Raw genomic sequence first — 13,983 nt, forward strand, 5'->3', positions numbered from 1 at the left:
ATAGGCGCGACTTTTATATACCTACTAAATACATGCCACACCTGTGACACGAAAAAACTTTTTTTTTTAAACAGTGTCATCTGTTGGACATAACAGCAACACATGCTGTGATCTCCAAAAAAATAAAACTTTCCTCTCCCCAGTCTTCTAAACCCAGCCGAAGCATCGCCCTCTTGAGTAATTTTTGTATTTATGTAATTGATTGGACTGATGGGATAGAAGACTTAATAACAGAAGGGTGAAGGGAGGTTTCCTTGAGGTGCTTCCGGGGCATAGCGTCCTCGCGGCCAGGTTGTCGACCAGGCCTACTGAGGGGAAGGGGGAGGGGACGGATTGAAATTAAACAAAATGTTAGTTTAACATTAACCATATGTTAAAATTACGGGCCAGAAAAATGGTTTACCACTCTGAAGTGGAGAGTAATTTAGACTATACCTATTAGGAGGTCACCGTTTCAAGGTAGTGTTAAAATGATTAAACGTGTTCCCTTCACCTATTGTACTTAGGATGGAATGTATATATACTACATAATGACCAACTGCGATTCTAGATTAATTTTTTCATGTTAATCTTCTATACCTGCAGTGCCGTTGAACGAGACCAATTTCTTGGGTCTGGCTGACCATAACTGCATTGCCGTTGTACTGATGCACGTACCTGAAATTACCCATTATATTAAATACCTCATAATACTAAATTGAACACACATTCATGTAAAGTTTGAGAAATATCCCGCTAGACAATCGATCAGGTCAGATTTTGGTTGATCTAGAAAGCCGACTTACCACAGAATGACAAAACCCAACCTCAGACTTGATTCATTCACAGCCCGTTCTCAGCAACGGCCAAGTGGTCCTTAACCCGACAGCCAAATATGAACGTGATGCGGACTTCACATTAATCTTGTCCTCAGTCAATGCTCGTCCATGCATTGGTCCACAACAGTTCATACATTTTAACACAAGATTTAAAAGAGTTTTTGATAGGTAAATTATACATTATTCTTTATTAGGCGAGACACATGTTGGAACACACTCGCGTGCTATAATTCCCTTCAACAACTATCAGAGACCTATACACAATTTATATGAATTAATATTTAGTTATATTCGACTAAATATAGTACTTGGTTACACAGGAGGTTAATGTTAATTAAGGCGTCTCTGGGGTTGGCTGCAGCGTGGATGACACTGACTCTGGATGGCTAGTTTCATTCCAGTCGTTAGTAGCTAGTTAGATGACAGGAATTTCTGGATAAATTTACGTGCTTGCATTATATAATCCCTCTATTTGTAATTGGTACCTTGTTTGCAATATGAATGATTTGTATCCATGTTTCTGACTCGCTTCGTTTCGGCGTTTTGTTTAGCTGTTTTGTTTGTACTGTGCTATGGTTTTCCCATGTGTGTTTGCATGTTGTCTTCTGTGTTGTGTTCTTGTGGTGTGTGTTTTTTCTCATGTACGTGTGTGTCTTGTTTCCTTTGCCGGGTTCTGTGTGGTCCGGTCGGGCATTATTTGTTTTGTGATGGAAAAAAGAAGTGTAGGTGTTCGGCAGTCCTCCTAATGGCTGGTGTCAATGCCAATCACATTTACAAAAAAAAGTTGACTGCTGCTTGGCTGTTGCCTTCTGTGGTAAAGTAAGGGAAAACATGCAAAACAAATAGTATGAACAATGAAACTTTAATTTAACTTGAAAACAAATAAGAACAAAGACAATCCCTTGGCTATGTACAGTGCAAACAAACAAGATAATAAAGTAAAAAAATAACATAAAATAAAATAGTGGTGACGTTACTCTACAATGAATAAAGACAAGAAATGATTTAACAGGTGCTGAGAATAAAGCTCTGGCTGAGAACATCCACTAATAAACAGAGTGTATATCAGATGGTTGTATCAGCTTTGAGAGCACAGGATATTCTAAATCCAATGGCTTGTGCATGCTCAGTCGTCGGCTATGTAGATGGCGCTGAAGAGCAAAGGTGCAGACGTCAATTCACCAATCAGAAGCCCACTGGCTGGACAAGGTGGTTTGGTGATCGAAGAAGGTGGAGAGGGGAGGTGGAGAGCGAGTGTCTGATACGTATGCGCTTGGCAGAAACGTATTTTACTCAATACGTACTACACTTGCTTGTAGTATCTAGATATTGTAGATGTACCGAAGTAACATGATAGGAAAGAGCAGGCCAAATCTCTCTTGAAGGAGATTATCGTAACAGCTCTCCCCCAAAGCCTGCTCTTACGGGTTAAGTTACTTCAGTGCCTGGTGTAGAGGTAGGAGTAGCTGTCTCTACCTCGTAGACTTTGGAGAAGGCGTCGGCTATGATGTTGTCCGTACCCATGATGAAGTAGATCTCCAGATTAAAATTCTGCAAGTACAGAGCCCAGCGTAGAAGACGTTGATTGCTGAATTGGGCCTGTTGTAGGAACCGCAGGGGATTATGGTCTGAGTAGATGGTAATAGACCGATTCCCCTGTAGGTAAGGTTCGAAATGTTGCAGATTCAGGACGATGGAGAGGAGTTCCTTTTCTATAGTGCTGTAGTTCTTTTGATGGGGCTTCAACTTGTAGCTGTAGTAGCTGACAGGAAGAACCTCTTCGCCACGTTGTTACATTAGGATGCCCCCGATGCCGGTGCCACTGGCGTCGACAATGATGATGAAGGGCTTCGTAATATCTGGGGAGGCGAAAATGGGATCAGAATATAGCAGAGATTTAAGTTGTTCAAAAGCAACGGTCTGTTGAATGGTCCAATGATACCGTTGCTTGGGGCTGGTCAGATTAATCAATGGTGTCGCTACCGTACTAAAATTCTTCACAAACCTACGATCGTAGGAGGCAAAACCAAGGAACCGCAGGAGCTGCTTCCTGGTCGTAGGTTGTGGGTAATGCTGAATAGCTTGAGTGTGAATTGTTAAAGGAGCTATGCTGCCACTCCCTATCACATGACCCAGATAACGCACTTTACCTTTGGCAAAGGTGGACTTGCCCAAGTTGATGGTAAGGCCGGCTGTCAGGAGCTTGGAGAACAGTCGTTGCAGCTGGAGCAGATGTTCGCTCCAGGTGTTAGTTGCCACAACGATGTCGTCCAAGTAGGCATAGGTGTGATCTAGGCAGTAGATGACGCGGTTGACAGCTCGCTGGAAGGTGGCCGGGGCGTTACACAGTCCAAAAGGAAGGCGTTCATATCTGTACAGGCCAAAAGGAGTGGTGAAGGTAGATATTTCCTTAGCCCTCTCTGTCAGGCTGATTTGGTAATAGCCCTTTAACAAATCAATTTGGGATAAATAATTGGCATTACCTACTGCGTTAAGGATATCATCTATACGTGGTAAAGGATAAGCATCCTTGGCGGTCACAAGGTTCAGTTTCCTATAATCAGTACAAAGGCATACTTTACTGTGCGGTTTCGGCACCAAGATGCAGGGTGAGGCCCAAGGGGACTCACAAGGGGTGGCCAGCCCATGATCCAGAAGGTACTGTACCTCAGCACGTATAACTTCCTTTTTGTACGGGCTGATACGGTAGAAGGGTTGATGAATCAGCCGGGTAGCAGGAAGCAGCTGGATGTCGTGCTTAACCACATTACACTCCTGAGAATCATCGCTGAACAACTTCTGATGTTCTTGAAGAACTTTAATGAGAGGAGCACTATTACCGTCCTGTAAATATTTAGGAAGATCATTAAAGATTTCCTAGTTGGAAGGCACTGACTCAGAGTCAGTGCTTTCAGGAGAAGAAGCAGTGAAGGTCTCACTGTGGAGGTATGGATCTTTGAAAGTGGAGAGTGATATTAGCACAGTGGGGGGAATACCTTTATACTCCTTTAGAAGATTGACGTGGTACAACTGGGTCCTCCGCCGCCTATCTGGAGTCTCAAGAACGTAGTTGTGGTTGTTTCTGCACTCCTTGATGCGGTAAGGTCTTGATAACTTATTTTGCAATGGAGAACATGAGGGTCACTGAAGGTGGCATTACGTAGCTACTTTCAAGAGAACCATGTGAAACAGGATGATAGGGGCTGGACAATACCTGAGTGATGTTGAATTCTTCCAGTGTCTTCTTAAAGAGATCACTGGTGAAGTTAGTGCCACAGTCACTTTGAACCTCCAGAGGAAATCCGTTTTGGGTAAAGATCTTCAATAGTCGTTTTACCATAACCTTCAACCCAACTCGTCTCGGTACACGTGTCGTTGCTGCTCCTTCTCAGGATGCAGCTTCCCACTTGGCTACCTTATCCTGCCTTGGCGAGACCCCTGTTCAGGTCTCAAAGAACGCTCAGTTGAATGCCAGTGTTGGCATTATTCTCCTCCCGCCCCATGTTGCGACCGGTGTTCGGAATCTGCAAGACTGCCACGATGATATTCGGCATATCCTCGATGCCCAGGGCCATTCTGTTCTCCGGGTAGACACGTTTACTCGTCCCCCTCGTGGTCGTCGCCGTCAGTCCCTTTCAGGTTGTGAAGATCACCTTTGATGGTAGGACCCTTCCACCCACTGTCATTCTTACTGGTGCCAGGTGCTCTGTCCATGAGTACATTCCTTCTCCTAGGCTCTGTAACAAGTGCTGGAGGTTTGGGCATGGTGCCCTCCGCTGCTCTGGGACTGTCTCTCTCTGTCCTCTGTGTGGGGGTGAAAGTCACTCTAAGTCGGAGTGCGCTTCTCCTCAAGCTCGCTGCCTCAACTGCGGTGAGGCCCATCCTACCTTCTCCCGTGCCTGTATCCATTACAAGCTTGAGGCAGCCGTCCTCAACTTGAAGCACCGGGAGCGTTAATCTTTTCCTGAGTCGAGGCGCCAGGTTCGCCTGCTCCCACCTTATGCTAACGCCTCTTACACTCGCGTGTTGCGTTCTTCCTCTCCTCGTCCTTCCCACCTTCCTTAGACTCGCAACCGTTTCCGGGCCTTGGACCCTGATACGCCCACTGCCCCCTCTTCTTTCTACCCAGTCTGTCATGTCTCCTGTGTCTTCTTCCTCGACTCCCTCCGATCCTCCTTCTCCTCCGTCTATTGACTCTCCCTGCCGCCTGTCGGTGCGGGCTGATGTCCATCGCTCTCCTAACGGCCCTCGTGTGTGCTCTCGTTCAGCTTCTCCTGTTGAGACGCTGGAATCCGTTGCCCAGTACGTGGTTGCTGGGACACCGGTCTCTTTAAGTCAGAAGCGTAAGCCTGGCTTCTCTCCTTCCTCCTCCCGTTGTCGTTCCTCCTCCTCCTGATGGTGTCGTTCTGGGTGTGAGAGGGGAAGGGTCACACTATGCGAGCTCCGCGGAAAACAATATATATCTAGGGATATTTCAGTGATACAGGAACTAAACACAGTCAGATAACTTTTAAAGTATGTCACAACATATTAAACAACATATCATAGTGATTACCATCCGACCGTTTGTGTTCAAGGAAAAATAAGTGAAATTCGTGTATAGTCAACGCCTGCCCTCGTGGTGCCAGCAGGCCTTAGGCAATAGTTGCCAAGTCGTCAATAAATCACATCCCTCGCTATTGAAACATCAAGAAATCAATGCCCATAGTGCTAAGCTCTCTATGCAAAACGTGTGTCTATTATAAAAAATTAAGATAACATATTTAATAACAAGTGAACAAATTATACACAAAATAAGTCCGTTGTGTGTATGTAAACAAGGGCCATTTGGAGGTAGGCCCACCCCAGTACCCTCTGTGTGTGTGTGTGTGTGTATTCTTCCAAATAGTGTAACGTACTCAGGTAACTAGTGCCCAGACACAGAAACTAGACACCCCCCCTGTAAGGTAACAAGTGGGAAAATGCAAGTAATGTAATCTAACAAGTGAACAAAACAAATTAAGAGTGCGACATGTGGTAGCAACACTGCCAGTCCATACAGCCTCCTACCGGCCTATCTCAAGTTGGTAAACACCCACGGTTAACCCCCATTGGTCAACACCCAACGGTCAACACCCACGGTCAAACCCCCAACGGTCAACACCCCACCTTGTAAGACCTTGTAAGACCATTACCACTGAACAGAAGTGTTCAACAAAAATGTCTTTGATAAAAACGTGCATAGAATGCAACATGAAGGTAGATTACCAACAGAGCTTTCAATGCCAACTCTGTTCAGCAGCCATACACAAAAAATGTGCCAACATGACTAATAATTCAAGGAGAAGTGGTCCCAGTGACCACTCTGTGTACTGGCTCTGCAAAAAGGATGATGTAACTTTTTTGAAGATGATGGAAATCCTGGATAAAACTCCCGCTGAAAACAGAGAATTACTAATTAATGCCTGCATAACAATTTCTAATGTCTTCAAACAAACTGTACATGACACCAAGGTACAACCAGATGTGGCACAGAGCTCGGTGGCAGCGGCGCCTGAGCAGAGCGGGGAGTCGGGGACGCCTGAGCAGAGCAGGGAGTCAGGGATGCCTGAGCAGAGCGGGGAGTCGGGGACGCCTGAGCAGAGCAGGGAGTCGGGGACGCCTGAGGAGAGCGGGGAGTCGAGGACGCCTGAACAGAGCGGGGAGTAGGGGAAGCCTGAGCAGAGCGGGGAGTTGGGTACGCCTGAGCAGAGCAGGGAGTCGAGGATGTCTGAGCAGAGCGGGGAGTCAGGGACGCCTGAGCAGAGCGGGGAGTCGGGGATGCCTGAGCAGAGCGGGGAGTCGGGGACGCCTGAGCAGAGCGGGGAGTCGAGGACGCCTGAGCAGAGTGGGGAGTCTGTGACGCCTGAGCAGAGCGGAGAGTCGGGGACGCCTGAGCAGAGTGCGGAGTCGGGGACTCCTGAGCAGACTGCGGTGTCAATGGCGCCGAAGCAAAGTGCGGTTGTTACGACCCTGGGTTCATCTGTGGAAACCAGAGGTCAAATTGAGCTAAATAAACGACTTTATATTATTTGGGATGCTTGCCGATGTGTGTCTGTTCGTATCTTCCTTGCCAGACGTAATACGAATCTTGTTTCTCACAGAGCATTTAAAGACTGAGCTTGTGGTTGATTATTAATTAATAAAATAGGCATCAGCTATGTTTACAAATGATTAGAAAGTATTAGTAAAGTAGATCTGAGTAAACTTGGATATAGGGCTGCTGTACGATTAGCTGAGTAGTCGGCCGGCAGCAAGTCAGCTGGAGGAAGCTGAAACTGGAGACGCTCCTCCTTCTCTGGCTGGCGTCGTGATGTAAAGATCTCTGCATCCCTCTCCACTTCCTCCTGCTTCTCTCCCTTACCTTATTCTGTGTCTAGTTTACTAAGATAAGTAATGTGTTGTGTTCTCATTTTCTGGCATAAGTGTGTTGTAATGTGTAGAGTATTAATGTGTATTAATTAATTAGGTGATCACTAGTGTTTATATTGCTAAGTTACTCTAAGGGGGTCCCAGTGGAACCACATGGGCTCCAGTAGTACTAGTAAGCTACCTAGAGTCCTTGCTAGTGTCCCTTGCCTAGTAGACTTTACCCTAGCTTGTGCTCATTGTAAAACCTTGTATCCTGCTTATGTGGACCAAGGCTTTTAACGTAAGATAGTGTGGTAAAGTATTTATTGTTTTTGGTGTGAATGTAAATGGGGGGTTGTTAAGAGGGTTTAATAAATAAGTTAGTTTTAAAGGAGTATCCATTCTTCCCATGTAGGAGATCAATGATCTACCTCTAGGCTGACATTGTCTTGTAGCCAATTAATTATCTCTGTTTATATCTTATTGGGGGCCGAGCCTTTATGATCTCCCATACTTGAGATACATCTTAATTCTAACTGCTGAACCTACTCCATAATACTAGCTGCACATATCAGACCACCAATCCTTAACAAGTGGTTGGCCTGACTGGGATGAAGTGTAATTGTAAAAAATTAGATTTTTGAGTGCCAAATCTAAAAATTCTTGTTTTCCGCAGAACGGTTGTGTGTTAGCCTAGGGCCCAGCCCATCTAGCAAAGGATATATATTGCACTGACTGGACACCCAGCTGGATCCCTTCACGATTGAAGTAAGTGTGGCCATGTTTTAGGGGCCGTGCAATTTTTTTTTCCAATTTTTATTTTTTATTTTTTTCTTTGGCTAGGAGCTAAATTAATTAGTGATGGAGGCTAAAATGCAGGAACTAGCAAAGGACCCTTCAGTGGTAGAGATCAAGAAGCTTATCAAGTCTAATTTAGTATTGTTAGGCAAGGAATTTGGCCTCGATTTAAATGACGCAGATAAAAAGTGGACTTTGGTGAATGAAATATTACAACATTGTATGGATCAAGAACTATTGCCAGATGATACACCTTTATGCCAGCCTAGCTAAGCGGAAAGTGCAGCTCATAGGGACAGAGAGATTGCTCAAGAGTTCAAATCAAATCAAATAAAAATCAAATGAAATGTTTATTTAGGTAAGGTACATACATACAAGAGATTTTACAATCTCTTTAATTGTACATAGTACAATTAATTGTACATAGTACTTAAATAGTTAGCAAAAATAAGACTAGAGGAGCAAAGACTCAAAACCGAGAAGGCTAAAATTAGAGCGAATACCACTGGACCTCCACTTGCTGGAGATTCAAACCCCAGGCATTATGAGATAAAGCATAACTTGCCTGAATTTTCAGAGTCGGACCCTGAAAGGTTTTTCAACCATTTTCAGAGATTGGCCATGTCCATGAACTGGCCAAAGGAAGAGTGGGTGAAAATCCTACAGGGAAGACTTAAGGGTAAGGCCCAAGATATTTTTATAAACATGCCTGACGACGAGTATTTTGAATATAGTAAAGTCAGGGAACGGATTTGGAGGGCATATGAAATTATGCCTGAAACTCACCGCCAAGCTTATCGCAACCTTAGGCCTACTCACAACCAACCGTTCACTGAATTTGCTAATGATCAAATTAGATTGTTTGAAAAATGGATTCGCTCAGCTAAAGGCAAAACATACGAGGCACTTAAGAATTTAGTTTTAGTGGAACACTTTATAGATAATATGCCAGAGAATGTAGCACATTACATTAGAGGAAGGATAGAGGTAGATTCTAAAATAGGGGATTTGGCCAAGATGGCAGAAAACTACTAGTTGGCGGGCAAAAGGCCCAATAAAAATAATTATACACCGCTGAGTAGCAAAACTTATACCCACAGCCAGTCCAGACCAGCTCATTCTAACCCTATAACTAATGCATCTTCTGTTTCAGACATAACTAACCCTGTTAAATTGTCTAGCCCCACGGCACCTAAGAGTGAACCGAAGGGCAATCCTGCTAGTAATGTCTCTTCTCCCCGACGTATCTGTGGTCACTGTAAACATCCAAACCACATTACTAGCCATTGTTGGCAACTGTACCCGGAAAAAAGACCCAATGCTCTTGTTGTGACACAGGGCGTGAGGCCTTCTGAAGGGTTAGAGAGTAAGACCTCCAACCCACAGTGGTTGGACCTGCTTACCCCATTCTTATCGAAAGGGAGACTACTTTTGTCTGAGGGTTCTTCCTGGAAGGACGTGGTGATCTTCCAAGACACCGGTGCCATCCAAATCTTAATTTTAGAGAGTGCATTGCAAGGTGCCAACACTCTCGACACTGGAGAGGTGGTACTGGTCGAGGGTGTCACTAGTGATACTCGAGCAGTACCCCTCCATAAGGTTACCCTGTAATCTGATTTCCACAAGGATGTTTGTACAGTCGGAGTCACTTCGTACCTACCTTTCCCTAATGTTGATGTAATATTGGGTAATGATTTAGCAGGGGAAAAGGTAGGGGACTTCAGACTGCCTATTATGTTACCTACCCCTAAGGTTTACCTGGATCTACCCGCTGCAGAGGATAATGTTGTGTACCCTGCGTGCACGGTGACCACGTCTATGGGACTTAAATGTAAGGGCAGCCCTGTGCTTGCCAAGGTGGTAAATCCCGAGGACACAAGGAACTTTCCAAGTGGTGAAAGCCAAGTGGGCCTTGCGGACACATTCATGGCTCGACTTGATGACGTGGCCGAGGACATTGTGGAGAGCCTGCCACCGCCGCCTACCGAGAGTAGTGAGGAGGTGGAGGAGAACACTGTTGAGACTCGGCCAATGGCATCTGACCAAGGCCTGGACGCCTCCTTGAGTGAGTTACAGAAAGCTGACCCCAGTCGTGCAGAATGCCACGAGGTAGCCATCTCTAAGGAGGAAATTGTAGACGCAGCAACTGGGTACTACTACAATGATCGGATTTTGATGAGAAAATGGAGACCACAGAGTGCTCCCTTGTCAAATGACAACCCGTTCTCGCAAATTTAATAAGTCAATATTGACTTATTAAATATGTGCATAGGTGACATACTAAACATAATAGTTTCCCTTGAAAAGCTTCATAGAAAACACCGACCTTACCTAACCTACTTAGTATGTTAAAATAAGCATCTTATAGCTTCGTAATTACAATTGTTACTTAACCTATTATAGGTATAGGTTAGGTAATTGTAATTATGAAGCAATAAGATGCTTATCTTAACATACTAAGTAGGTTAGGTAAGGTCGGTGTTTTCTATGAAGCTTTTCAAGGGAAACTATTATGTTAAGTATGTCACCTATGCACATATTTAATAAGTCAATATTGACTTATTAAATTTGCGAGAACGGGTTGCAAATGAGTGGGAGGTAGTCCACCAGACTATGTTGCCAACCTGCTATAGAGAAAGAGTTTTGGCAGCTGCTCATGATGATCCTATGGGGGGACATCAAGGTATTAATATTACGTATCACAAAATTTTAAGGTATTTTTTCTGGCCCAAGCTGAAAAGCGATGTGGCAAAATTTTTTAATGCATGTATTGCCTGTCAATTTGTTGGGAAACCAAACCAGACACCATCTAAAGCTCCTCTAAGGCCTATTGTCGTGCCAGAGGAACCATTTTCTCATGTGGTAATGGACTGTGTTGGTCCATTACCTAGAACTAAGTCTGGTAATATTTACCTAATCACGATGATGTGTATCACGACCCGTTACCCAGAGGCTTTTGCTTTAAGGAACATCGAAGCAAAGACTGTTGTTGCTCGTTTGTTGCATTTTTTTCCACTTTTGGACTGCCTCTGGTCGTGTAAACTGACAATGGTACTAACTTTTAGTGTGATATTTTTGAACAATTCTGTAAGGACCATGGAATATAATAAGGTTTCCAGCCCATACCATCCACAGAGGTTTCCAGCCCATACCATCCACAGAGTCAGGGGTAATTGAGCGGCTCCATCTAACTCTGAAGCAGATGTTGAAGACATCGTGCGAGAGTTCCCACACCTTCTGGGATGAGAACTTGCCGTATGTTTTGTTTGCTGCTCGAGAGGGGCTACAAAGTTCACTGGGTTGTTCTCCTTTTGAGTTAGTCTTTGGCCATAAAGTTCGTGGAACCTTGCAAGTGTTACAGGAGAATCTGTTAGGGAATGTAACGTTAACCGAAAGTTCGGCTTTCTTTGCGCAACACCACTAGAGACTCAAGGACTGCAAGGCGGCTGCACTAAAGTATCTTGGGAAGGCTCAAGAAAATATGAAAGAACGAAGCGATGCTAAGGCTAAGTTGCGGGTATTTCAGCCTGGTGACCCTGTCCTGGTATTAAAGCCTCGACTAGGGAACACTATGTCCCACAAGTACGAAGGCCCCTACATTGTAACAGAAAAGACTGGGGACCTCAAGTACAAAGTGAGGCACTCTGACAAGCGTAACCAGGTAATGCTCATACACTTGAATCGGCTGAAGAAGTTTCAGGGCCCCAGGCCCATTGCACTAACCAATGTTTCCATTTCCAGTGAGGGAGGGGATTATTGTTCTGGTTATATGAGGGGATTGTCTGTAGGTTATGACATTACTGTCAGGATCCAGCGGGTCCTTAATCCAGAGAAATTTGGTAAAATCACGATCCTCCTCTTGTAAGCCTACTCTAAGGAAAGCTTTACTGATATCAGCAATATAAGCAAAAATACCAGTACGGAATCGTAATAATACGTCATATAGCCTTTGCGTTAGGCTAGGTCGAGTTTGGAGACACTCATTCAAGGACACGCTGTTTGCCTTCACTTTGGCACTACAGTTAAAACGATACGTATTGGTGTCGTCACTGAGTCTTTCATTACAGCGTGATGGGGTAGATAGTGACCTGTTTTTCGGTCATCGTTATCAACAACTTCAATGAATTTACTGTCGAGTTGTTGTTGAATTAATTGATGATACATATTCAGTTTATCAGGCTGTTTCTGTAGCCGTATTAATTGAGACTTTAATTGGGAGGCTGCCATGAAATAATTCACTGGAAGTTGGGGATGATTCAACTTCCATGCCAGGTCTCACCCAGTATTGTTTATCTCTAAAGACAACTGTGTCCAGATATTGCTGTAAGTCCACGTATCATCAGGGATTGGCTTATCAGGGACAATACCTAAAGTGTCTAAATCCCACAGTCTAAATACAGGTGGATCAGACTCATTATCTTCAGATATTTCTCTGAAATGTAGGGGTGACTGTTCCGAGCCTAGTCACGCCACTATTGAATTGTTTGGTTGTTTGTTGGTTGACACAGATTTTTGCTGAAAAAGCACCGGTCCTGTTAGCAATTTGCCTCCAGCAGATGACAACAAATTCATCCCTAGTTGTCGGGTGCATCCATTTATAAATCTGTAATAATAGTCAGCAACTATTAGGATACCAACGTCTATGAGGCTGTCAGAATTTATTTTGTGATACGCTAGCCTCATGAGGTTACGTCTAAGATATTTCGCAGTGTGAACAATTCCTGTGACCTGCAGGTCTGAAGGAAGCTTATCCACTACTGCCGCTAGTATTGAATTAGTGGAAGATCCAAGTCGTACTAATATCTTGACTACTTGGTATTCACGAGGTCCACTGTTAGTCAAGAACCCAGAGATACTTAATTTCACACGTTTGGCAGGTTTTAATTTCAACTGCTCAACTAACTGTTGTGTGATGAAGGTCTTCTGTGATCCTTGATTGAAAAGACCTCTAGTATTGACTCTATACTTCCTATTAATTAGTTTAAGCTGAGCTTTAGGCAGAGTAGTATTATTGCCTGACTCAGTTGCAAGTACATTAATTTCTTGGTGTACTTTGCAGTATTGAACTGTGGGAGAATTCATAAAATCCTCCCGAGGTGTGGTAGATTGTGATGTCTTTCTACATAAGGCATAATGATGCATACCTTTGTTGCATCTACTGCACAACCGTAGATGGACTACACATTTACTGGGGTCATGAGAACCCATGCACTTGGTGCATCTATGTAATTCTTGTAGGCGTTTAATCCTGGTATCAAAGTTAGGATAAGCATTGCATTTATAAGTGACATGTTCTTGATCACAGAACAGACACTTTCTCTCTCTTGATGAGTTTGTCTTCTTGGCAGACACATCAACTACAGTCTCAGAGGGAGATACTGAATATATACCTATGTTACCACTCTTCTTTCCCGTGGATGGAGCAGTCCTAGGCTTGAATTTACTAGACTTGTTCAAAGTCGATTTTGGTTTAACTGAATTGTCAGTATTAGGTTGCTTAGACTCAGGTTTAATCTTATCATGAGTTTTCAACCAGTTGACCATTATTCTTAACCCCTCGAATATTTCCTCGAGAGTGAGAAACTCGGTTTTATAGTGTGAGCAGATTTCTGCTAAAATATTTCGAGGTAATTTCCTCTGTAAAAGTAACTTAATTGGCCATTCGGAAGCTGGTACATCAGCTTTAGTACCTAAGGCCTTCACTAGAGACTCTACTTCTAGCCTGAAGCTTTGAAGTGAGTCAGGTCAGTTACTTGGTGCATTCAGATCCAGTAACTGATAATATAGGTTAGCTATACTTAACTCTTTGCTACAATAGCTCAACTTTAGTAGTTTTATAGCTTCTTCATAATTTCTCTCAGCAAGAGCTAGGTTATTTATGACCTTTTTAGCCTCCCGTTTTAGAAGACTGTTTAGGTAAGAGAATTTAGAAACCTTATCAAGAGAAGGTTTTGCATGTATATGAACTCAAATGAAGTCTAAAATGTGTCCCAATTTT

General features: G+C 43.8%; 1 protein-coding gene across 1 annotated transcript; it reads right to left on the bottom strand.

Annotated features, from left to right (window-relative positions):
* Positions 1-12,449: 12,449 nt before the first annotated feature.
* Positions 12,450-13,529, bottom strand: LOC138353946 (uncharacterized). The gene has a single exon (XM_069307381.1). It carries the CDS (start codon positions 13,527-13,529, stop codon positions 12,450-12,452), a length of 1,080 nt encoding a protein of 359 aa, XP_069163482.1.
* Positions 13,530-13,983: the final 454 nt, after the last annotated feature.

Source organism: Procambarus clarkii, chromosome 60 (genome assembly GCF_040958095.1).
Source record: "Procambarus clarkii isolate CNS0578487 chromosome 60, FALCON_Pclarkii_2.0, whole genome shotgun sequence".
Classification (NCBI taxonomy): domain Eukaryota; kingdom Metazoa; phylum Arthropoda; class Malacostraca; order Decapoda; family Cambaridae; genus Procambarus; species Procambarus clarkii.

Excerpts from the sequence above, each read along its gene's own strand:
- LOC138353946 (XM_069307381.1), bottom strand. The coding sequence starts at position 13,529 with ATGGTCAACTGGTTGAAAACTCATGATAAGATTAAACCTGAGTCTAAG.